The 27,853-nt window shown below is 33.2% G+C and overlaps 1 protein-coding gene across 4 annotated transcripts in view; it reads left to right on the plus strand.

The window, feature by feature from the left end:
- Nucleotides 1–27,853, plus strand: part of LOC144446149 (calsenilin-like) — a 156,866-nt gene that overhangs the window by 117,466 nt on the left and 11,547 nt on the right. For all 4 annotated transcript variants that reach the window (XM_078135872.1, XM_078135873.1, XM_078135871.1 and 1 more), the window contains 5 exons: nt 1,063–1,187; nt 12,008–12,077; nt 21,811–21,881; nt 24,826–24,933; nt 26,037–26,141. In XM_078135872.1, the coding sequence (XP_077991998.1) occupies nt 1,063–1,187; nt 12,008–12,077; nt 21,811–21,881; nt 24,826–24,933; nt 26,037–26,141 (479 nt within the window). The remainder of the gene's footprint in view (nt 1–1,062; nt 1,188–12,007; nt 12,078–21,810; nt 21,882–24,825; nt 24,934–26,036; nt 26,142–27,853) is intronic.

Raw genomic sequence — 27,853 nt, forward strand, 5'->3', positions numbered from 1 at the left:
TTGCATTAAAACAGCTGTCATACTGTATGAATAGGTTGCTAATAAATGTATCTAATATCCCTTTCAAGTACCAACAAATGGTCAGATTAAGGGACAAGCATCTCATTATTGTGAAAACTTTCAAAAGTTTCTATACTTGCTTTTAATAATCAACAAATATTTGTATGTACAGATTGCTGCTAAGGAAATGAAAGGAGATCTGTGTCTTTAATATACTCATCTTGGAATGAGCTAAATTGTGATGAGTATTCCACTTGTACATTTGACAAAAGGGCAAAAATGTATGACAGAACCCCATCACGTGCAAGTACAATTGTGGCATGCACAAGTGCTTGCAGTGTTCTCTGCAGCCATTTTCACAAACATACGGTAGTGAGTGAATGCAGTGCAGTAGAAAACACTGCAAGCACAAGCGCAAGTACCCCTGAGTACCCACACTAAGAACTCACACAGAATGGTGTTCTGTTATTATTACATATAAATATTTTAGACATGTACCCATTTAATACATTACGTGTCAGGGGACTATGTCTTATAATTTAGAAGACTTGCTTCTAATTGTTGAAAGAAGTCAAAATTGGACAATATATTACATGGCTGTATACTTTACAATGCACAACTTGTGCATATATCATAATATTACCATCAACTATTGAAGGTATTGCACATATGATTCAAATACAGGCAAATGTCATGAGGACGTTTGACGTTTAAAAAATGCGATCTTTACAAACATGATCATAATTTTGACAAAACAGTTAAGACAAATAGTCAAATAATTGCTTATATAGAGTATATGGACTCAGTCTGATAAAGACATCTGGTTTAGCCTATTCATACACATTTGCTAAATGTTAAATACACACTTTCATGTGTCCTTAAAAGTCTGGAATGCAGTCAAAAATTAGAACTCCTATTGAATCTTCTCAAATGGTGGGGGAAATTAAAAAGAATTGTCTGCAGTCCACTGTGCATGTATCTACTAGAGCAAGTGCTAATTACAAACCAACTTTAATATGTAGTTAAACTAAAACCTCTCTTCTCTTTCTATTTTATCATCAGATCATGATTTAGAAGATTTGGAGATGCAGGTGGTACGGTACAAACCTGATGGACTGGATGAGTTGGTTAGAACCACCAATTTTACCAAGAAAGAATTACAGTTGATGTACAGGGGCTTCAAACAGGTAACAGTCCATTATGTCATCACATTACTACTTTCTTGCTAAGGTTTTAGGATCTTAGGGGAGAGGAAGGTGGAATCTAGATACAGTTTCCCATCATGCATTGTAATTGATCATAAATGTGAACGGGAACTGCAGGCATATTAAAGCCTAGTAAACTGAATGTAGATGTTACCTATTTGCCACACATAATAATAGCACTGACTACTTCCTTCCTTTAGCACACTGAATGTAACATTTCTCACAAAGTCGACCTAATTACACTACATCTGATGTAGAAACTTTGTACACAATTTTAATGACTGTGAACACCAATGAACTGGAAGAGGCACCTGCTTATTTCACCGGGATAATAGACTGAACTGGGCAAAGGCAGTGATGTGTTATGTTTTACTTTAGTGTATTCTGTGTCTGGCTTGCAGGAAACAATCATTTTAACTATTCAATGTAACTATTTTCCTGCCACAATTTGAACACTGAAAACTCAATTTCCTGCTGTTTTTGAAAGTCTCACCATTTAGTTGTTTTGCATATAGTTTATTTATTTCTTTATTTATATAAAAGTGTAATTGGAATCGTAACTGTCTTAGGAATATTTCTATTTAAAGTAAGAAACAGGAACTTTCCATGTCAAAAGAGGAAAATCGTTCAGTAACCATGGCAATGACCTGATTTAAATCTAAAGGAAGAATCAGCAGATGTACAAAGGGGTACAATGTCATAGTTATAGCTGTTTGGCTACAACGATACCAATATTGATACCCCAGAAATTATAGTTAGTCAAGTGAATTGATATAAGTATAAACAGCCATGACTGTATGCCCATGGGATTTGCCAAAAATGAATATAAAGTATGCGTAGCAACTTGAGGCAAACCCATAGCAATAAAAGTACAGCCTATTTTGCCAGTACAGCAACCCCGATGGATTATCTGAACATGTACAAGTATACCTACAGCAACTATGACCATTTTTGGCTTCATATTCTTCATATACATGTACTTGTCACATATTCCTGTAACTTGTGGGTGAGATGGTACTTTAAGTAATTTTGTGGAATGCAATTAATTTAAATAGAATTGTATATCTTCCAAACAAAATTGAATCTTCATTATTCATGCAAGGATACGTAGCGCTTGCAAATTTAATATTACTAATGAAAGACAGCAAATTTTATTTTTTGCCACAAACAGGCACAGCCTGGAGGGGTTATAGCCATATTTCAGACACTCGTTACTCAATTTCAGCCAAACCTGGCATAAATGACAATGGTTCATATGTATGAGACTTGATTTTGTGACCTTAACCTTTATGCAAATATGGCAGCCATATTTGTTGTAACAATATTTGTTGTTGTTGCTCCCAAAAGTGGAATACATGCCTGTCAAGTTTTTGCCCCACTGTTCTGTTATGATTAGACATGTATGTAGAATTATTTCACTGCATGTACAGCATAGCATATATCAGTGTTGTTGAGTATCATCTTCCCACACTGAAGACTTGTTAAAAATGAAACTAATATTGTCAGTATACGTTAAGGTGGCACAAACTTAGTTTGTTAGCATATATAATACTCAACTGAAAATACTTAATTAAACAAAACCACTGTTGGTGCAAGTCTTCTATAATATTATGATTGTCTTCTGGCATAGTTTAATAGAACAGTTGATTACATAGGATTTCCTGAACATTGTTTGGTATGCATGATAAATTACATTACTACAGATCATTGCATATCTTAATACCAGGTTTGAGTTCAGTCATTTGTAAATGGGATAAGTATGGTTCAGTAGGTACAATAATGTGAGTACCTCTTAAATATGTGCAAAAAGTATACCAAATACTTTAAATCTCAGCATGTGCCCCTTTCTTTTAAAGCAAAACAAAGCAAAACTACAAACAGCTTCTTGATAGTAAGCTTGTAGAAAAGGAAAAGGAAATGATCAACTCAACTATTGATAATTTTTTTATAAAATTCTGACAGGATGATTGATATGCACTGATCATTCATATTCAGACATGCAGGTGACGGGATATTATTAAGCAATCAACTAAAGTACATTGATGATTTTTCCAATTATTATTATTAAAATACTTAATTACATTCTTTGATGTCAATGAAATATAGTTCTTCTAGGTTTTATATATTTATATCAATCTCTATGTGTGTGTGAACTTGTTAAATTCTAAGTTTATGTGTGCGTAAGTTCTGCCAACAGCAAGTAGTGATTATTAAGTAGGCTTCAGTATCGAAGACATATGCTACAGATACCTTGTGATATACAGCAAAATGTACACCCCTTCAATAAAAACAAAACCACCACCAACAATAACAACAACAACTAACTACATATACTCTGGTTGTGCCCCTTTAAATTTCTAATTTTGATATCTTGATAACAGCAGTGAGAAATCTAATAAAACTGGCATAATGTGACAGGAACCCTCTTAAATTAAGCACTAATTACTCATTTCCTAGGGGCAAGCATTAATTGACTTCCATGCAGAGCCCCAAGAGATTTAGGATGTGTTGACTGCTAAAAAATAAAGATTTCACTTATCTTTCTTAATTCACCTTTAACAAAAAAAAAAGATTTTGATCAGAACCATGAAAAATTATGACCAGGAAATGTCAAGGATTATGTACATTTACCATTGCACACAAAAACACTACATGGATATAGTTCACCATTCTACATGGACAGTGCCATGTGAAGAGATGATGTTGAACATTTATACCCTTATTGAGTACTGTTGTCATCATAAATTGCCACTTTTTCATACCTTAGAAAAAAATGCACTCCCTTTTAAAAATAAACATCAAAGATAGACTAGATATGTCTGTTGGAAGCCCTACTCTCACAACCTGTGGAGATGTGCAAAGAACTGTTTTATTAAACATTACTCATTGCAAGGAGCAGACTGGTTTTATCATGTTTGTTGTATAGTTCTGACTCCCTGGTGTGCAATATCTTGCATAATATATTGTGGTCATGTAATTGCTAAAATGAATATTATGTTGAGGTAGGTTTCATATGTCCAGATAGTGTATTTGTTAATAGCTTTCCTTCGATATCAAGATCTATTGCTGGTTAGGGTTGCATAAAATCTGCTTGCTACACTACACCGATTGCAATGTAAATGTCAATACATGATTTAAGAATGTCATAAAAAGACACAGGATATGCTAGACTTTCAAGACAAGTTTTTTTACTACTAGCCCAGGAGTAATGGTTGTTTATGTAGACCCTAAGTGTCCTACATACAAATATACAGGCAGAGTGCCACAGGAGACTCATGGGTATATTACAACAATCTATGCCAATGCATGACCACAGTATAAAATACATTTTTTTATATGGGAATGTACAGCATTTTTAATTATATTAAACCTAAATTATACAAATGTCATGTATACTTGTACAATATATATGCATATATATATGGATATCATCGTGAACCATACATGTCATTTCCAACCCAAATATTTCAAAGAGACTCAGAGTTCCCCTTCATCGATAAGGTCTGCAGCCTCTTCGAAATATTTGGTTAAAAATTCATGGTTCATGATGTTATTTATAAACTGAACTTCAATGTATATGTTACGTGTGTGTGTGTGTGTGTGTGTGTGTGTGTGTGTGTGTGTGTGTGTGTGTGTGTGTGTGTGTGTGTACACAGTTATAAAAGAAACAAAAACTGGATGGCCTCAAAACTCAACTCAAAGGGTTTCCAAACATTCTGACTCAGCTTCCACAGCCTGGTAAGAGAGCATAGATCTCAAATCAGCAAAGTTATATAATTATTTATTTATTTATTAATGGTTATGTAATTACAATGTACATTATAGTTATATAAGTTATTATGATATAAGTAATGTATTGGTAACTGTAAATTCTGGTCTCAATTATTTGTTACTTCAAGTGCTGTAAACATGAATTGAAACAAATAGTTTTATAAGAATTAATTGAAAGATAAGCGGAAAATTCAGTCTATGTAAAATTTCTGTCGCAAAAGACTCTTTGAATCATATTGTGTAAAAGTATATTGTTTCAATCAGGAAGTACGTGGGCACAGCTGTCATTTGATTGCATAAGAAGGAATATTCACAGTAATTACTCCATACATTCATACCAATTTCATATTGGTCACACGTCAGTCTGCTTGCACTGAGTTACCATATATTGTCACCAAATTAGATTGACATTTGAAAACTGTAAGCCTGGATTTTAGATTGAAAACTAAACCACTTTTAAGCAGACTTGATCTTTTTGCAATCAGTAAAGACAGACACAAAATAGAACTTTTTAAAGGGAAAGTACTCGTTATGTCGAATTTACTTGAATGGTTAAAGTTTGCTTCCATATCGTATTTCAATCATGAGAAGTTACAGTATTGAAATAAAATGTAAGTAATCAGAAAATCACAGCGGGTTTTATTGCAATGTTACCCTTGTAGGACTAGAAAATTTCATTTCAGAAAAAATTGATAAAAGCAGTAATTGGAACCTGATAAACCAAACTTTACATATTTCATGTGATTGTGTCATGAAATGTTGTCATGGTATTAAATCAGAAGTGAGACAGAGAAAACATAAAAGTTGCCAGTTAATGAATTTTTACCTCCTTTGCAGAACAAAACTTATTAAGATTTATCTGATTAAGAGCTGGTCAAGGGTTTTTTACTACCTTATGTGTGCATGGTAATGCACCTTTTATTTCCTTTTTGACCTAAGCCATTCACTGTTATTGGTATGTTCAACATTACCTGCACCTGAAGAACCAACTATATACTATGTGCATATTCATGTATACTGTGACAGACATGTCAGTCCTACAGACAACACAACCTAGTAACTGAAAGGAGAAATCTGGTAAAATTTCCAAACCCAAATTTTAGTGAGGCATCTGATCCTGGTAAAATATGTGAGGGAAGTAATTTATACTACCCTTAACAACAACATTGCATTATATATCACTATTTGTCACTGTTCTGTGACACAAATTACCATTGACAAGTGAAAAAGCACCAACAATATGGTGTTGATAGATTTTACACATACTTAATTACCACCCTAACAAAAACACTAAATCATATATAGTGCCTTACAATATAGGTAATAACAACATCATCATTCAATTTAATAATGTTTCCATCCTCATTACACAGTGGTATTAAGACGTCAATTTATTAGGTATAATCCTGCCATCAACAGTTTGCAGTGACAGGGGACTATAAACAAAGCGACAACAAAGAGTTATTTTGGTTGTGTAGATTGAAAATAACTATTTTGACTTGGGTTGCAGATCAGATGTTTCCTATACGAAATGAATAATAATGATATCAAGTTACAATGGTATGATTAAACTTCATTAACTCCATGTGTAGTCCGACACTCATAATTTAGTCAGTATGTAGACATTATCTCTGGGTGTGTTTCATTACAGTGTTTTGGACACTGCAATGCTGTTAAGTTTAAATTTTGGCCTAGTCTAGATGCGATCTGTGGTTTCAAATCTCAAGAGCTCTCTTCATCTTAAACTCAATGAGAAATCATGAACTAAAAGTTGTTCATGCAAATAATAAACTCTCAACTGTTAGAATGATATAAAACAATGTATATTATAGTAGCATACTGAACTGCCTCCAATAAATACTTACTTATAATTGGACAGAATTCTGTGATTGATTAACAAAGACATGATGTTAATGACTGTGTGGATAGCTTCATTTAAATTTAAAATATCATCTCAGAATCTCTTCAAGCTAGATGTGAGAAGGGATTTGAAGCCACAGATAGCCTCTAGACTAATTTTGACACTTAACCTTTTAAACTTGAAGGGTTTGGGCAGGAACCTCTGGTAGAAAATTGACCACCTTGTGATACACCGTATTGATTTGATTCACTACCAATTCCTTAATGAGATTGTTTCTGGAAAAATCTCACATTGCTGAAACTTGCATATGAAATGAATTCCAACCAAATTTGATATGACACAAAACTGAAATACAGTCAACCACAAAATGGCCATCAGTTTTTTTAAAACTCTTATCCCACATTCATTTAATGATTTCGTGGAAAATGTACAGCCTTCAGGTGTCTAAGGTTAATTGTTTCTGCTTTGTGTGCCTCCTTGATTAAATTAATTTTAATAGCTTACAACATGCTGTTGAAAGCATAAAATACAGTCAGGCAACATGTAATATTATAAACATACTTTATGTAGCTACTAAGGAAATGGTTTAAATGTTAAGTATTTTCTCAATCGCATTTAACATGTGTGACCCAACTTAATGTACAACTTTGTCTTCGATGTAAGAATTTAATCTTTTTATTCATGTAAAAGCATTTTTAAAGTGTTTATATTAATAGTCTAATTTCTGTCGTGATGACTCTTACTTTAGCAATTATTACTGACAATATTCATCTACTACTACATTTTATGGAAAGAATGTAGTCCAGATTATAAATATTTCATGTGAAGAATAATCTACAAGACTAAGTAGTGAATGAACATTACTATATGCAAAGAGTCTAAATATTTTGGAAGAGTATCACAAATTTTGACTTCTTGTCAGCATCAGCAGGAGTGTAATACAATGAGCCATTACCAAATGTGTAGCATATTTGCTTGTAAATCAAATTATTAAAGTGAACAGTCTCGTGACATGTCATATTTTTCTATGTCCAGAAATGACTAACATCAGGTTTACAGATTTTTATTTATATTATAATGAAAACAATTTGAAAGCTATTTTATTCTATCTTTACCTCGTGGCACTAACTGACTTTGAATACAATTATACAATGTGTTAAACTTTGTTCTCTGTACTTAATATTTAGATGACCATTAGGTCTTAAGCTTGGGTTTAAGTGATGTTTTTGACTCATGTCAACACATGGCTTCATAGCCATACTATATGAATTTTATGTATACCAATGTTTATTTTGGTCACAAATTGTATCTGTGTTTGTACAACAATGCTGTTACAAATGATTTGCTGATTTGAGTACACATCAAGGATGCGAGACAGTAATTAAATTGGAACAAAATGGCAACCTGGGAATTCAATTTAATTTCATTCAATTACTGATTGCGGATTTCTTTATTGAACTATTTTATTGAAAGGTAATGACTGCAAAAGTATTCTTCAGAGTATTTGGTTGAGAAACTGCTTATTCATTCAGCATCAGTCTTTTAAAAGTTCATTCATTCGGATTTGGTTTCGTTAACACAATGTAACTTACGTGAATCAAAATCAGGCAGAATATAGAATGTGCATTTTATTTTATTGTGTTACCACTTAATATCGATTCATCTCACTTTATTGGTTTAGACCCATTTGATTCCTACTAAGGAAATTAAAAGTTAATTTGCAATGATAATGCCTAGCCCAAGGATGATTGGTAGTGTAAACATATCAAATAACAGGGAAGTTGTGGAAATTTCTTAATAAAAGCCAAGGAAGACTGTAATTGTGCTTAGGATTTAGAAGCCCAAATAACGGAAAGTGGGAATATTATCTGCTTGAAAATAAGTCGTTTTCTAGACATCTTTTGTACCAAGAGCATCAGAGAAACAAACAGAGAGGGAAATATATTGAAGTTATATTCCAAACAATAACACCCTTAAGAGAAAGAGAAAACATGGTTAAGACAAACATTTATCGAATTCGTACATAATTGAGGGATTTCAAATAATAACACTTAAATGTCTGAGAAAAGAAAACCTGTTCTTATTTATATGAGACATATATTTTTGGGGGTAGTGGTGGAGAACCATGTGTGTTCTAATAGACATACATTTTATCAAATTGACCCTTTATGTGGGGGTAGTGGTGGAGAACCATGTGTGTTCTAATGGACATACATTTTATCAAATTGACCCTTTATGTGGGGGTAGTGGTGGAGAACCATGTGTGTTCTAATAGACATATATTTTATCAAATTGACCCTTTATGTGGGGGTAGTGGTGGAGAACCATGTGTGTTCTAATGGACATACATTTTATCAAATTGACCCTTTATGTGGGGGTAGTGGTGGAGAACCATGTATGTTCTAATAGACATACATTTTATCAAATTGACCCTTTATGTGGGGGTAGTGGTGGAGAACCATGTGTGTTCTAATGGACATACATTTTATCAAATTGACCCTTTATGTGGGGGTAGTGGTGGAGAACCATGTGTGTTCTAATGGACATACATTTTATCAAATTGACCCTTTATGTGGGGGTAGTGGTGAAGAACCATGTGTGTGTTCTAATAGACATACATTTTATCAAATTGACCCTTTATGTGGGGGTAGTGGTGGAGAACCATGTGTGTTCTAATAGACATATATTTTATCAAATTGACCCTTTATGTGGGGGTAGTGGTGGAGAACCATGTGTGTTCTAATGGACATACATTTTATCAAATTGACCCTTTATGTGGGGGTAGTGGTGGAGAACCATGTATGTTCTAATAGACATACATTTTATCAAATTGACCCTTTATGTGGGGGTAGTGGTGGAGAACCATGTGTGTGTTCTAATAGACATACATTTTATCAAATTGACCCTTTATGTGGGGGTAGTGGTGGAGAACCATGTGTGTTCTAATAGACATATATTTTATCAAATTGACCCTTTATGTGGGGGTAGTGGTGGAGAACCATGTGTGTTCTAATAGACATATATTTTATCAAATTGACCCTTTATGTGGGGGTAGTGGTGGAGAACCATGTGTGTTCTAATGGACATACATTTTATCAAATTGACCCTTTATGTGGGGGTAGTGGTGGAGAACCATGTGTGTTCTAATAGACATACATTTTATCAAATTGACGCTTTATGTGGGGGTAGTGGTGGAGAACCATGTGTGTTCTAATGGACATACATTTTATCAAATTGACCCTTTATGTGGGGGTAGTGGTGGAGAACCATGTGTGTGTTCTAATAGACATACATTTTATCAAATTGACCCTTTATGTGGGGGTAGTGGTGGAGAACCATGTGTGTTCTAATAGACATACATTTTATCAAATTGACCCTTTATGTGGGGGTAGTGGTGAACCTTGTGTAAACTGAAATCTGATTTTACCTACATTGTGCCAACCAATTACTACATGCAAGTCATGTTATCACATACTGACTCATGATTATATTTCATCGGACATATAAATTACAGTATAAAAAATTAGCTCTGAATTGCAGACAAATTGTGTCTGGAAGTTTTAAAAAGTGTAGACAAAATCGTATAATTATGACACAACTGGAATTATATGTAATAACCAGATAAAGTTTTAGTATTTCATCAATACCATCAATCATGAATACTAAGTACAGATGATTATGATGATGATGATGATGATGATGATGATGATGATGATGCACATTAATTCAAAACATGGAAAATGTTGCATAATAAGTAACACATGAAATATTTGCTACATTATATTTATGTAGCAAGTTGGAACAAGCCTTCCTAAAAGACACACTCAACCACCACCACCCCCACCCCCCACCCCCACACACGCACATATACACCACTCCCCCCCCCCCATACTTTATTAATGTGGTGGTAATGGGTGAAATGGATTTTTCTGTGCCTGAAGATAGGAGTTATTATAATGCCAATATTGGAATCTTTCCATGAAAGCAGCAGTCACTCATACAGAAGTCCTCAAACGGTTGATGATAAATGAATTATGTAGTAAATAAAATGTCCAATTAATGACAATAGCATCAACATATCTTTCATCCATAGATCAGCATTCTAAAAACTAAATGATTGTATTTGTATAAATCATATTAATTGCTTCTCGTAAATCAACTATTAAACCATTGCCATTAGACTCAGTCTTATGAATACAAAATTGTTATTTCCTAGTCCTGCCTAGAATTACATAGTTCCAATGATCACTCGTCCTCTCTGAATGCATACATGTATATGTAATTAAGGGACACACTCTGTACAAATTGTGAAAAGTACATTGTACAAATCTTTATATAGTTCTATAATATACACCATATAGCTACAAGTGTACATGTTAAAAGTAGTATAGTCTGTAACTTCTAGGTTACTTTTGTAACTAAGATTACTTTTGTTTCATGTGAAATTAAAATATCTTGAAGTTATTCCACTTTATACTAAAACAAGTTTGTTGAATGCCGTACTGTAGATACTAAGAAAAAGTTGAATGTTTATTGTTAGAATTATGCAAAAGTCTTTGAACTGTGTTAATTGAAAAATACTTTGTTGTTGAGATAAGTCAGTTTATGTTGGATTAAACAAATGCTCTGTGAGGTGGGTAAAAACATGAACAACATTCTAAAATACACTGTAGTTTTATCATGAATTGTTGCTCCAAATAACAGAATTGTTCATATAGCTGGTAAATTTAAACCAGCACTTTGACATCAGAAACTTTCTTTTGAATTGTACAATCAACAAATATTAACCATAGAATAATTTGTATAGCTCAGATAATTAAGTGTTGACATTAAAATGTGAAGTGCAAGGAATTGTGAAGTGTCTCTGTGATGTATGTTAGATCAAAAAGTTGTACCATCAAAACCATTTCAATGAATTATAATGGATACATAGAATGCTTGTAAACTGGTGCTGAGTAGGTTTCACAACTGTACAGTTTTTTCACAAAGAAGGTTTTAGTTTCTGAATAGTTTGATTTTCCATGCTTAATTTCTAAATTAAGTAACAGCTGGCTGTGGGTGGTAATATTTTTACATAAAGGTAATTCTCAACTGACCAGAAGCTTTTACTGACAGTTTCTTTTTGATACGTTATTAATTTGTGATTATCTTCTATGTTATCTTTCTGTAGGAATGCCCAACAGGAATAGTAAATGAAGAAACTTTTAAAGAAATTTATTCTCAATTTTTTCCTCAGGGAGGTAAGTGATATTGTACTACAAAATATATTGCATAGTACTTTACTCACACATACACAATACTACCAAGTAAATATGATGATGATGATGATGATGATGATGATGATGATGATGATGATGATGATGATGATGTTGATGATGATGATGATGATGATGATGATGATGATGATGATGATGATGATGATGATGATGATGATGATGATGATGATGATGATGATGATGATGTGGTGGTGGTGGTGGTGGTGGTGATGGTGATGGTGGGTGGGTGGGTGGGGGTGATGGTGGTGGTGCTGATGATGAGGATGATGATGATGATGATGATGATGATGATGATGATGATGATGATGATGATGATGATGATGATGAAAATATCCTATCCTAAAATCAACTGTATAACATGCCAAATAAACACAATGCAATCTTGCCATTATTTTAGATTGGAACGTCTCTCCTTGTGTCCAGCAGATTACAATCTGATCTTCTGGCAAACAAAAACACTCATATTGGGGCAGTAATTTATAGTTTATAATTCTTGTTTAAACACCTAGTTTAAGAATGGTGTCATAGATGCTACCTATGATGCAGTATAACAATGGCCAATGTAACAGCTGGCATCACTGCTTAGTTTCAATTATTTACTGTATGTTGATATAATGGTGACATGTCCTAAAAATATACACAATAAGGTACATTTGTTAACAAAGAAGGTCAAGGTCATAAATGGATGACAAATTGTTGTATTTTGAATATCAGTAAAGTTCATATTTCTAATATGTAGAGCTGATAATAGATAATATTAATAAAAATGAAATAGCATTTTGTTCATGAAATTTAGGCGATGTATATTTTGTCTGAACATATAAATCTTTCAATATACTACCCACTGACTTCATCAGTAATATTAGTCAATGTTATCAATAATAGTTTCTTTAATATTAGGTTCAAATTTTAATAAACATCAGAATTTCTTTGCAAGTGTGTGTTTTCTTTATAATACAGATAGGTTTGATAGATGTTTTTGAACAAGTTGAATAACATTGTAAGCTAACCACAGGTGGTCCAGGGATATCCCAAAATTGAGTAACATGTAATAGTAAGATGACCACAGGTGGTCCAGGGATATCCCAAAATTGAGTAACATGTAATAGTAAAGCTGACCACAGGTGGTCCAGAGATGTCCCAGGGGATGTGGGGTTGATATGAAACCAAAGGAAGGAAAATTAACTCTGCCATATATAGTTTTCATTGAATGGATACATTAATATCAGTATTTCATTATAGTTAATTGTCAATCATGTTTGGGAGTGTTGATATTGAGAAATATATTTCTTTGTTGTTGACATCCTTCTGTATTTATTTGTTTTGTGTTTATTGTAAACAGAACAGATTAAGACTGCGCATGGGCCCACTTTAACGTTACTGCAAAAACATCCAGGGTATTGGTTCAGTCAATTGTATTTTAGACCTGGACATAAATCATCATACAATGCAGACATCTCACCAGCAAATGTCAATTGTAAATATTCAGTCATTCTTATAAATAGTTGTTTTACTTGTACATTTCCTGTTTGCCCCTGGCTAGATCTTACTTTAAATGTTCATCCCAATACATTTATTAAAGATAGATTTACAGAGTTTTATTTATTGGTAAACTAAAAAAATTAACTGTCGTCCTAGACTGTCGACAGTTGTCTTGACTTTTTTTGTAATTTATCTTTAATACTATTGTCGTTGAAATTAACAAAATTAAACATAACATGGTATGCATTGGACGTTCCATGAAGTCAAGATGACAGTTCTAATCCACTGGACTTTCATTTCTATGAATATTCATGAGCGCCCTCATTTATTGAAATGTCTTAAACTCAGATGCCTGGTTAACCTGGGGGGCATTTGAGGAGATAGTACAGATACTAGATTATATTTTTATGTGTTCGAAGCCTTAGTGAGTAGCGCGTGTGTTCTGTATGTGCATTGTACATGCTGACTATTAGATTGTATGTTGTAGGTTATGTATTTGCACAGAACTAGTATTTAAATAAAACATATTTCAGAACATTTTTTAGGAATACGACAGGATATAATCTGCGTCTGAATACAGACTACTGTCGTCCTAGCCCATACAACAACCTTAAAGTTTAGCATTAGTTGGTACTAGTCTTGAGTTGCAATCAAAGTAATCAAGAAAAGTTGTATTCTACAGACATCTTTTATTAGTGGTTATAAAAGATACATTACACCGTGCACTCTCCATGCAGGTTTCAACTAAGTAGGTTACAACTGACTCACATATATTTCACAGCAGTAGCCTTTGTAAGGGGGGTCAAATGTCAGTGCTGGAAGGATATAGTAAAGAACAGGAAGGCTTTGTGAATTTATGAATCTGATACATACCTTTACTCAAGTTACCAATCATTTACTTCTACCTACATATTCCAATTATATCGATACAATGTAGCAGGCTCTTATTATTAACATTGTTGTTGGCTTGAGATTCTAGTCAAAAGCTTCCGTGAACATTGCTTTCATACTTTCATGTTGTGTGAATTTGGTTGAAACAATTTTAAGAGCATTGCTATACTTGTGGGATTTCAAAATGACTGAGAGCACAATTGTCACGTACATTATAGTGATATTCTTTAATGCTAGGAAAATACTTTAGAGATCTCAGTTACATTTTGGTTACTACTCTGGCAATCAAGGTTAAGTTTTAATATCAAAGATGGACACAATTTAAACTGGATGTACTGCAGTTGTTCGATGTGGTAGAGTACAAAAGTGGATGATTATGGTTCCTCTGTTGTGTAAATCTAACTTGAATCACCCTGTGATCAAGATCATGTAAACATTGGAAGTCCCCAAAATATTTGTTTACTTAGAAGGCCATGGAGATGAGAGATGCTTCCTACCCTTATGTGAGTACAGTTAAACCAATGGCTATATTCAGTACCAGGATTATTTTTTATATATGTCACAACTATAGTTTTAATTTGTGTCTATAATTTTAGTAAATCGAGACCTTGATTGCCAGAGTAGTATTTACTGCCTCAATTAATATCAAAGAACAGTTTCAATCAAGAAAATATTATAGTATTTACTCTGTGTACAATTTGGTTCAACAGGTGAATAGTTGTACGTCATATGAAACAAGATATGTATAATATGTGAAAAAAGATCTCAAGAACAAATACTAGGTGAAAAAAAACCCTTTAAATTAGTGAACTAAGTGAAAATCTTTGCAGTGTTCCATTGCCTGATGGTCCAGGTCACCAATCTAGTATATAGAGTATAAATGACTCTAACCAACAAATTTTTTTTTATCAGTAGCTATTAAAACTAAATAAGGAAAAACTGTGATTACATTTATATGTAATTCATTATCGTACTTGATCAGTTCATAGATATTTAAGACATGAATTAAAATCATATTCTTTGCACACGTGATGTATTAAAAACTTGTACATTTACAAAAATGTCTGATATGATGTATTAAAAATCAAAACACCAAACTGGTTTGTCAAATATGGTGTTTATTACAGAAACCACATTTCATTGCAATCAAGATGTACTAATGCACCTGAACTTGAATATTCATATGGTAGTCATAGTAATATTGATGTTACCATGACAACGCCAGTGATGTGTCAGAAATTCAATTTCTAGCCGCAAACTAACAAATTCCATTTAAGCTCCATTATTGGTGGTGTCCTAGAAAACAATTACTCTAATACTGTGCATGCATAATTCCAGCTGATACAGTAGCGGCACGTTTGATAGAGGGAGAGTTAAAGAGCCGAAAGTATTACGTGAAGTGTTGGAAATTTGCACTGTTTCCTGAGACTGTTGATGTAGCTAAGAAAGGGTCAGATTCACAAGTAATTTTTATTAGCATGTCACAGGTGCTGTATCATTTCAAAGAATTTACAAAAACAACCCATTTTGCTTGGATTATATTTGTATTGATTTAAGAAAAAAAAATACAGGAAGTGTTCATATTGAATTTAGGTTGGAAAATACGTACAGAAAGTGTTCATTTTGAGTAATTAATTTAGGTTGGAAAATACTTACAGAAAGTGTTCATTTTGAGTTTAAGTTGGAAAATACATACAGAAAGTGTTCATATTAAGTAATTAATTTAGGTTGGAAAATACATACAGAAAGTGTTCATATTAAGTAATTAATTTAGGTTGGAAAATACATACAGAAAGTGTTCATTTTGAGTAATTAATTTAGGTTGGAAAATACATACAGAAAGTGTTCATTTTGAGTTTAAGTTGGAAAATACATACAGAAAGTATTCATATTGAGTAATTAATTTAGGTTGGAAAATACATACAGAAAGTGTTCATATTAAGTAATTAATTTAGGTTGGAAAATACATACAGAAAGTGTTCATATTGAGTAATTAATTTAGGTTGGAAAATGACATTAATAAACAATCATAAGAAATTACTGTTCAGATACAGTAGTCTGCCTTGAATGTAGTCTGCCTTGAATGTAGTATTTTTATTAAAACTTTCATTTATACTAACTTTTAATGGAAATCTTTCAGTAATCTATGACATCAATATTGTATTTTATATATATCTACATGATTAAAAGTTACAGTTCCTGAATACTTTCTTCAAATTTCCTAACATTTCATACAGACAAAATGTAGTGTGGTTGACTCCTTAGTTTACTTGTTTTTCCCCACCATTTTCTCAAGACCCCTTATGTCACTTGTATTTCCCACCACCTGCAGTAATTAGACCCCTTAAGTCAGTCACTTGTACTTGTAGTTGTAGTTGTACAGGGATATCAAAATTAATGTTTGTTAAATGAAGACAATCATGACAATATCAGATGTTAAAATGTACAATATGCTAAAAAGGGCTTATTTTATAAGTCCAATAAATATATAGCCACAGTCATCATATTACAACACACTGTCTAATGTCATACATATGTACAATTACCAATGACACACAGTCCATCCAAATATTGTCATATTATATATGTAATGTTTGGTTTGTGGGGTTTCAGGCCCATTGGCTAAGGGTTTTACAATCATTTTTTTTTTTTTTTTTTAGATTACCCACTATAATATTTATCTGTTTGTATTTAGATGTGTGATATCTTAAGTTGTTTTGTGATATGTTTTTGTTGTTCTCATGACTACACAACTGTAATAAAGTTTTTAATTATAATAATAATTATTATTATTACATATGTACCAGAGATTACATGTACCGGTGTGTGCATACTAGTGGTATTATTACAGTATGTACCAGAGATTACTTGGACCGGTGTGTGCATACTAGTGCTATTTACACTAACTGTAAACATTATTGTATACCTGCATACAAATGTTATGCAAATGAGCACATGATCGTTCGTTCTACATGAAAGCGTGTGATCACACAGTGTCATTTTGCGATGGAAATTTGTTGTTTTGGATGAACAATTAACAGAACTTCATGCCATGTGAGTGTCAGTGTGAGAGCTCAGGGGTATTTGCACTCATGCTTGCAGTGTTTTCTGCTGCACTCTCACTCACTATTCTCATGACGTACAATTACTGTCGCAGAAAACACTGCATGCACTCGTGCAAATATCAAGTACACCACACTTGTACTCATGCATCATTGGGTTCTGTTATATAGTATATACCATAATATATACCATAATATATACCATAATACATGTATATACCATAATATATACTATGATACCATAATATATACCATAATATATACCATAATACATGTATATACCATAATATATACTATGATACCATAATATATACCATAATATATACCATAATACATGATATATACCATAATATATACCATAATATATACCATAATATATACTATGATATATACCATAATATATACATGATATATACCATAATATATACCATAATATATACCATAATAAATACTATGATATATACCATAATATATACCATAATATATACTATGATATATACCATAATATATACCATAATATATACCATAATATATACCATAATTTGTACCATAATACATGTATATACCATAATATATACCATAATATATACCATAATATATACCATAAAATATACCATAATATATACCATAATATATACCATAATATATACTATGATATTGTATGTATTGGTTGTTATAACCAATGCTACTCAGAATTCAAGCTATGGTTGATATGCATCATTAGGTATGAGGCTGACTTGAAACTGTGTTGAGTAAAAGTCATCAGTCCTTGTAAACGGCCATTTAGGTAATTCTCTATCTGATTACACAACCATGTAGACTATTCACTCACCCAGGTACCATCAACTTCGTCACATGTTCTCTACTACCTGGCCAGGTATCTGTCATTTTGCTATCAATGTGTATTATGTAGACAATCAATATACCACACCTATATCATTCATTTGGTCATTAAATCCGACCAGTAGAATAAGTAATTCAAAAATGTTAACAACGCAGACATCTTTACCAGACCATAAGAAAAATAACCATAATTATAAAACCAAAATTCTCTGATTACTTTCCTTGGGGCATTTTTATTCACATCATCATTTCTGAAAAGGAAACTTTTTAAGTTTGTGCCAAAAGTGAACACATATGTTTGGATGTTACAATGTATTTTCTTATTGGCTATTTATAAGTAGTGTATATAAACCAGAATATGACAAATAACCATTAAATAAAACCCAGATGTGAACTGAATGATTCCAGCAGGGACATTTTTATTTGTCTAGTATCTATATTGGTGTAAAGGAAATTTTACCAGCTGTCTGCAGGAACTATAAGCATGTCCATTTGTATCCTTTTCAGTCAGCATTTGCGTTTTAAGGACACCACAATGTACAATACATTATGTTATATTTCTTCCATCTGTTACTAGTTTTTTTTACAAATGTAACCTTTAGAAAAAGTATTGCGAATGATTTACTGCTCATCTACAGATTGTCATGGTAACAAAGTATTAAACTGTCAAAACCATTGTAATGATGACGTCGTTTGGCTACCATGGAAACCAACTTAACTTCCTTCAAAAGAGCTTCTATTCCCTTTGGTAATTTGGTTGTAATATTTGGTGTCAAGTATACAACCTGGGTCTAGCTGATGTGTTATAGTCTGATTCTTTGATCATTCAAATTTTCCCTGTAGGTCAATTGTTGACATGGAAATACCTGTCTCCTGTAAATATGTACAATTGTACTGTGCTATCTATACAATGGACAGTTACAAGTATTTCATTTTGAGATGTAAAAAAAAACTAAAAAATACATCACATACAATGATGTTTATATTCCAATTATTTTTCTTTGTTCAGCCAAGGAAACTATGAGTAACATAAGGAGCCTTGCCACTACGAGTCAAAGATGAGTTGGGACAAAACAGTACCTGACAATGTTGCTTAGTATTTTCCAACTGAGTGAAGACAAATATTAGGAATAATATAATTATACCCACACAATTTTAATCTAAGGAAAAAAGGGATGGTAATATTCTACAGTTTGATTAGTACAAGCAATGACACATAAAAATCTAAAAATCAAATTAGAATGATTATGCTTTATTATATTTAGCTATAATAGTTTTATGTCGAGTGAATGTTCTATATGGCAGGGAATATGTATGAATGATCATTATAGTTAGGGTTTGCACCTGGTGAGATTGTGCAAAATATGAGAGATTCTTGCGAAATTTGCAATTTCAATTTTTAGATGGTACTAAATTCTTGCATATTGCCCATGAGCTACATATAGCTTCACCTGCATTTCAAGTACCATTAATGTTCCTTTGTGAAATTATGGCAAGATTATATTGTGTATACTTAGACATGTATAAACATCATATATCACAACACACAAAGTACACTACAGGTAGTGTATTGTTCTATAATTCTATATATTAATCATTCATACAAACCATGCACTTTGTTTTCACTGTCACAGACCGTGTGTATGTACCACTCCCACAAACAGATTGACAGTGTGTATTTACCACTCCCACAAACAGATCGACATGGTGTATTTACCACTCCCACAAACAGATCGACATGGTGTATTTACCACTGCCACAAACAGATTGACAGTGTGTATGTACCACTCCCACAAACAGATTGACAGTGTGTATTTACCACTGCCAAAAACAGATTGACCTTGTGTATGTACCACTCCCACAAACAGATTGACAGTGTGTATTTACCACTCCCACAAACAGATTGACAGTGTGTATTTACCACTCCCACAAACAGATCGACATGGTGTATTTACCACTCCCACAAACAGATCGACATGGTGTATTTACCACTCCCACAAACAGATCGACATGGTGTATGTACCACTCCCACAAACAGATTGACAGTGTGTATTTACCACTCCCACAAACAGATTGACAGTGTGTATGTACCACTCCCACAAACAGATCGACATGGTGTATTTACCACTGCCACAAACAGATCCACATGGTGTATTTACCACTGCCACAAACAGATCGACATGGTGTATTTACCACTGCCACAAACAGATCCACATGGTGTATTTACCACTGCCACAAACAGATCGACATGGTGTATTTACCACTGCCACAAACAGATCGACATGGTGTATGTACCACTGCCACAAACAGATCAACATGGTGTATGTACCACTGCCACAAACAGATTGACATGGTGTATGTACCACTGCCACAAACAGATTGGCAGTGTGTATGTACCACTGCCACAAACAGATCGACATGGTGTATGTACCACTGCCACAAACAGATTGTCAGTGTGTATTTACCACTGCTACAAACAGATTGGCAGTGTGTATGTACCACTGCCACAAACAGATCGACATGGTGTATTTACCACTGCCACAAACAGATTGTCAGTGTGTATTTACCACTGCTACAAACAGATTGGCAGTGTGTATGTACCACTGCCACAAACAGATCGACATGGTGTATTTACCACTGCCACAAACAGATCGACATGGTGTATGTACCACTGCCACAAACAGATCGACATGGTGTATTTACCACTGCCACAAACAGATCGACATGGTGTATGTACGACTGCCACAAACAGATCGACATGGTGTATGTACCACTGCCACAAACAGATCCACATGGTGTATGTACCACTGCCACAAACAGATCGACATGGTGTATGTACCACTGCCACAAACAGATCGACATGGTGTATTTACCACTGCCACAAACAGATCCACATGGTGTATGTACCACTGCCACAAACAGATCCACATGGTGTATGTACCACTGCCACAAACAGATCGACATGGTGTATGTACCACTGCCACAAACAGATTGGCAGTGTGTATGTACCACTGCCACAAACAGATCGACATGGTGTATTTACCACTGCCACAAACAGATCCACATGGTGTATGTACCACTGCCACAAACAGATCGACATGGTGTATGTACCACTGCCACAAACAGATCGACATGGTGTATGTACCACTGCCACAAACAGATCCACATGGTGTATGTACCACTGCCACAAACAGATTGTCAGTGTGTATTTACCACTGCTACAAACAGATTGACATGGTGTATGTACCACTGCCACAAACAGATTGTCAGTGTGTATTTACCACTGCTACAAACAGATTGGCAGTGTGTATGTACCACTGCCACAAACAGATCAACATGGTGTATGTACATCATTATGACTTTCATATAAAGATTGTACATATTAAATATTATATCATTATGTGTTTGTTCCCTTACAGAATCAAGTCAGTATGCACACTATGTGTTCAATACATTTGATACAGACAGCAATGGTACAATAAGTTTTGAGGTAAGAACTATGTATCTTTATTTGTAGTGTGTTCATTCAACTGAATTAAACTGGAATTTTATTGTTTTCATCGTCAATTAAGTCATTTAAATTACCTTAATCCAAATCAAATTTCTAAATTCCAAAAATGGTGACATGCACTGCACAATGTGCTCTTTACTAGACTCTAATGTTAAAACAAGAGGTAAATAAAGTATCTTGGAAAACCTGTGTTGATTGTTTGTCAAAGTTTGATCAACACCATTTTTATGTACAGACCTGGTTAATTTATTCAAACCAAATCAGCCCTGACATGGCAGTAGGTTTGAACTGAAAGTGCAGTAGAGTCAAATGAGCCAACTACTCATTCATTGAAATGACTTTATTTGTAATTAAATGTTTTTTACTGTTCTGCTTGTTATAGTTTCAACAAACATAAATAGAAAGTGGGGGGGGGGGGGGTGTAATCACTGAGATTTCAGGGAGGAGGGTATGACTTGCAAGTGAGTTCCAGGAAAAATAACTTAAACACACAAGACTGACATGATGCAGTGTTTGCTCAATATACAACTCATCAAATTGCTATGACGATTGAGACCTCTTCTTTCACACCTCACAAAAACCTCATATATTAGTTCTTGCATGCTACACCTCATATGATATTATTAAAGTTGGTGTGAGGGAATCCTTCAGTCACACTGCAAAAAAGACCCTCCTAAGTTACATGTAATCATATTTCACAAAGCCAAATGAATAATAGTAATATTTATTCACTAGTAATATTTTGAGAGTATTTATAAATTAATTATTATTTTAAAAATATGCTTAATGATCATAATTAAGAATCTGCAAGAAAATGAGAAGCATGAAGGAGTTCTGAGTACAGCTGTTTCTTCTTGTTGAAACTGTATATTTTGTTCTATTCTCAAGTGGCCATCATGTCATGATACACACTGTTACCCAATACCCACCTTGTTAAGAATATTCACTTCGATGATTTTACTGATATTTAGGGACTATATTTAGCTATTATAACTTCTATGGGTGACCCTATTTATTTTTCCGTTTCTCATTACCTGAACGATCCAAATTTTCAGCTCCCCTACTTTAATAACAAATGTCATGAAAAAATACTCTGTTCGTGAACAAGTCATATCGATATCGCTACCATGACTGTAGATGACATCAACAGTCCAGACACTTGCTTATTCTTGCCAGAGAGGGTGCTGTTCCACAAAATATTAAGGGCGGGCGCAAATAAAAATTATTTTGAACTGAAAATGACAATTGTGTAGAGAAGCTGGGAAATGGCTTGTTACCAAGAATCTAATAAAGAGAAGATAGAGAGGGGAAAATGAGATGCAGAGAAACATGAAGGAGATGATTTTTTAATTTTTACTATTTTTTTTAAATCGACTGATTTACCCATAGTTGCCATGAAAAAGTAATGAGAAACAGAAAAAAGTAGGGTTACCCAAATAGGCATTACTACAGTACTGGTTTGATTGAATTGCTGCCAGAGGATATTGAACTCCACTAGCTAGTGTTTGTATACATGTAACTATGAAAGCAGTCATCTATAGTGATAACATCCATAATGAATAATTGGTTTCTGCGATCTATTGATGTTCTGAAATCAGGCACTTCCGGCCATGATTATATTTCAACTGTTAATGGTTTTGTCAGCTATTGATGGAAATTAATCACCCTTAGTAATAATTAATATGATTGTAATTGCATTCAGCAGAGGATATTGATATTTCACAGTGTATTCTCACAGGATTTTCAACCCAGGTCTATTAATCTTAATCAAGAGACAGGATTAATTTCCTTTAGTATTTATTATTAAAGTCTTTGGGTTTTTTTAATGTTTCTCATTTTTTTTTGTGTTTGGTGATGATTTTATTGTGACTTTTCACACTTTTATATGATTATTTGGAATAAATTATATTATGTGATACAAATGAAAATGTCACCTCACATTGTCAGCACATTTCTGGCAAACTGTTTCTTTCTTGAAGTCTGAAAGGTCCAGTCTTTGGTCTACTTATGTAACAACTCACTATGGTTGAGTGAGCATGATAATTAAAGTAGCAACAACACCTGAATCTTGCAGGCTATTTGTATCTATGAACCCAGACTCCAAGAATATTCATTTGATATTCATAAATATTGTCACTAATAGACCAAACTGTGTTTTCTTGAAAGAAACTGTCAGATTTATATTTTTTCAAAGTTATGATTTTGTGTTACCTTTCCTATTAAAAGCAATTATATTATGCAAAGTCTGTTTTCATTATATTTCTATGTTTATATTAAAAGTTGGAATTCTGTCTGTTTGTTATCAAAACTTCTTATTTAGTAATGACATTTTTATATCTGTATTGAAATGGAATTCTCTGTTCTATTTCTTCTCATAAATTTGTCCCAGGTTTAAATATTTTGATTGTGATATTTCAGTATTTTTTTTATTCTGTTTGTTTTAGGGTGGCCTTAATTTATTCCATCTTCTCATGATCCGACCGACTCAAGACATTTCTTCAATTTGGCAAAATTTATAAGAAATCGACATCTTCTAACTCAAGATTAGAAAAACATCATGTCACGTAAATTATTGTGAAATATCAATAGCAGCAATCTAGCACATATCTGGTCAAGAATTACCGTTTATTGCTGAAATTTGTGACTTTGATAAAATAAATGATTCAAAGTTTCCTTCTGACTTATCATTTCTAAGTCATTCAGAATGTTAAAGCATGATTATGAAATGAAACAACATGTACTCAATACACTTACCTTGCTGTTTATTTTTTTAATTTTAATTGACTGATCTGGACCATCATTCTTAAAGTGTGATGAGAACCATAGAATAAAGTATGGATACCTTTATCAGAATAATAGTATGTCCTATGTTTTATTGTGATATTTCTTTATAAATAGAATTGTGTTGTTGAATTTCTTGCAGGAATTTGTCCTGGGTTTATCTATTTTATCAAGAGGCACAATAAATGAGAAGCTGCAATGGGCCTTTAACCTTTATGATGTCAACAAAGATGGCTGTATAACGAGGGAGGTAAGACACTGTCGTTATAAAGAATGTCTTGGAGGTAGTAAAATCTGGTTGGGTTGAGTCACCAAGTTGGGAAATAATTCAGTAACTTCACAGGTAGGCTAGAACTATAGAGGGAGGTAAAGAACTGTTAGGGAGAGTCTTAGAGTAGCAAAAACTGAATGGTTTGCTCATCTGTATATGCATTAATGTTTTCAATATTACAAGCGGAGCCATGCTATTAAGGCCAGTAGTATGCATACACACCAATGCAAGTTATCACCTGTACACAATAATTACTCTAGGCATTCATGCATTCCTCCTCAGAAAATATCTCACAACCAAAGAGATGCTAAAAATGTTACAGTACTAAGCACTTCGACACTGGAAAAATTCATCTCATCTGATATTTCTTAATCTCTTTTGCCATGTGTGTATAGTAATGTATCTATTATTTTTGTGTTTCTTTTCATCATAATGGTGAATAAATATTTATTATTTGCCTGGAACTCAAGATTCCAAAAAGAAGATGATTCTTGAATTCCCATGTGGCGTGGCATAACTAAACTCTAAGTAGTAGACTTTAGGGTTGGCCTTTATGAACGGCACCAAAATCCAAACAACCTACTGTAATTTGCATATCATGGCCATACAAAGTTTAAGCTACATTCATCAGAAGTGAAGATGGACTGTATACCAATATGTTGAAGTATCGCTAATAATCGATCAAACCTGTTCAAAAATAAGAAATATTTATTTTCTTAAGTTTGCGTCACACTTAATACATTGTGTATTTTTCATGACGTATTGAAATACAAGCCATGTTCTTCAAAAGATATACTTTAACATATGTGATGACGTCAAACAAGAAAAGTATCTTCAGATTATCACATAACCACTATTAGACTTGTAGTGTTAAGGAGACTAAGGGAAATGAGGTTCTCACTTCAATTTCCTGAGATTAACAGCAAAGCTGGTAGGATTTTCCATATAGTCTCTTTAATATCTGGTTTGTGTCTGAAAGGGTGTAACTTAGCCAACGTTTGGACAGGACAATCATTCTAACATTAGCTTCATCCCTTTCAGTATTTTCTCTCATGGATTCTTACTTTTTTTCATACACTCAGGAAATGTTAGGTATAATACAAGCAATATATGATATGATGGGTCGATATTCAGAACCTACGTATGAAGAACTCACACCCAAAGAACATGCTGATAAAATATTCCAAGTAAGTGATCTATAACTGATGCCATATATAAGAGAACTTTGCACCATTGAATTTGAAACACAGATTTGTTTTGTTATCAATCATTATTATTTTGAAAATCTGTGTCACTAGACTTTAAAACAAGACTGTATTTATTTTTGACATTAGAGACCCACTCTGCATATAAACAGGGGTCAGATTAAAATGATGCTAATTATGCTAAATGACTTTGACCATGTAACGCACTCATAGATTCTCATAGAACACCTATGAAACTGTCGTTTTAGAGGGTATTATAGATTTTTTGTCTCCTAATGTTGGAGAATGGTATTGATAAATAAAGGAAAGAAATCTGTCACCTTTTTTTGAAAATAATTATGTTTTGGGGGCTGTATACATGAAAATGTTGGCTAGATATATCTTGGAAATGTCAAGACACTGACCTGGGATTGGAAAATAGCCCATTAACCCTTTCATGACTAGAGACGAGTTTTAAATAATATGGGGACCCAATTTATATGAATATTTTCGTAATTACAATAATATTACTGTATTAGGAAGTATCATTTCTTTAATTCCAGTCTAAAATGAAGTTGATATATAGTATGCCAAAAACTTACATAAAACAAGAATTTTATCCAAACAATTTTGGCGGGAATGTTTTCAGTATTGAAGGGGTTAATCGATGAGAATTCATGTATGGTGTTAATGAGTCTGCAAAATGTCATGTTTTGTACAGAAAGCACAATTTTAGGACAGTTGATTGCTGTTGATCCCAGTGACTATACAAGTCCACTCTCTGTACTGACTAACAGGCAACATTTGTTTTTCACAATACGTGCTGGGGACTTTAAAGAAGAAATGAAATTAAAGAAAACGACTATATTTTAATAAGTCATCACACTTGTAGACTTGTTAAATTATATTCCACAGTTGTGACTTTGCAGTAAATTTTCAGTTCTGTTTTGTCAGAAATAAAAAAAAATAAAAAAAACAGGTTGTGATAGCATCATCCCTATACAAATAGTTAACTTATCAATCACTGAGACAGAACCAAGACATGCATGTGGAGACAAGAAAATCAAGCACTTGACCTTTATCTCAGTCATTACTGTATCCAGTATGATGCTACTTGGCAATATGATATCATATCTTCCTCTGGGGTATGCCAGTCATATAGTAATATGAGTCCATCATCATCATCTGGTTACCATGGAAACAGATGACATTACTGATGTTGCAGATAATTTTCTATCAGGAAGAAAAATAATAGTGTGGACCTTAGATAATAAGATATTTGTATTTATACAAGCAGAAAATTCCTCTTTTGTTTACATATCTGCCACCTACCTTGACAGCCTATCTTCTCTTGAACTGAATGTTACCTTTATATTAGGATGATGGCCATATTAGCCTCTTCCCATTACCCGACAAATGGTATATTTCTTGAAATCAACAACAACAAAAAAAATTAAATAAATAACACCTTTTATGGCCGAATAAGGCAGAAATACATCACTAATGATAATTGGTGCTGTCACAAGTGCATATTTTGGCTAAAAATTATTTATTGTTAAAATCCATGAAAAATTATAAAATTAAAATTATTTATTGTTAAAATCCATGCAAATGGTTGAAAGTATCCGTCTGACTTTGGTTGTCATTTCTGAATTTAAAGCATATACATTGATAGAAGTATGATGACAGTGTGTTTGCTCATACATTTTCTTTTT

Source organism: Glandiceps talaboti, chromosome 15, assembly GCF_964340395.1.
Source record: "Glandiceps talaboti chromosome 15, keGlaTala1.1, whole genome shotgun sequence".
In the NCBI taxonomy this organism is placed as follows: Eukaryota; Metazoa; Hemichordata; class Enteropneusta; family Spengelidae; genus Glandiceps; species Glandiceps talaboti.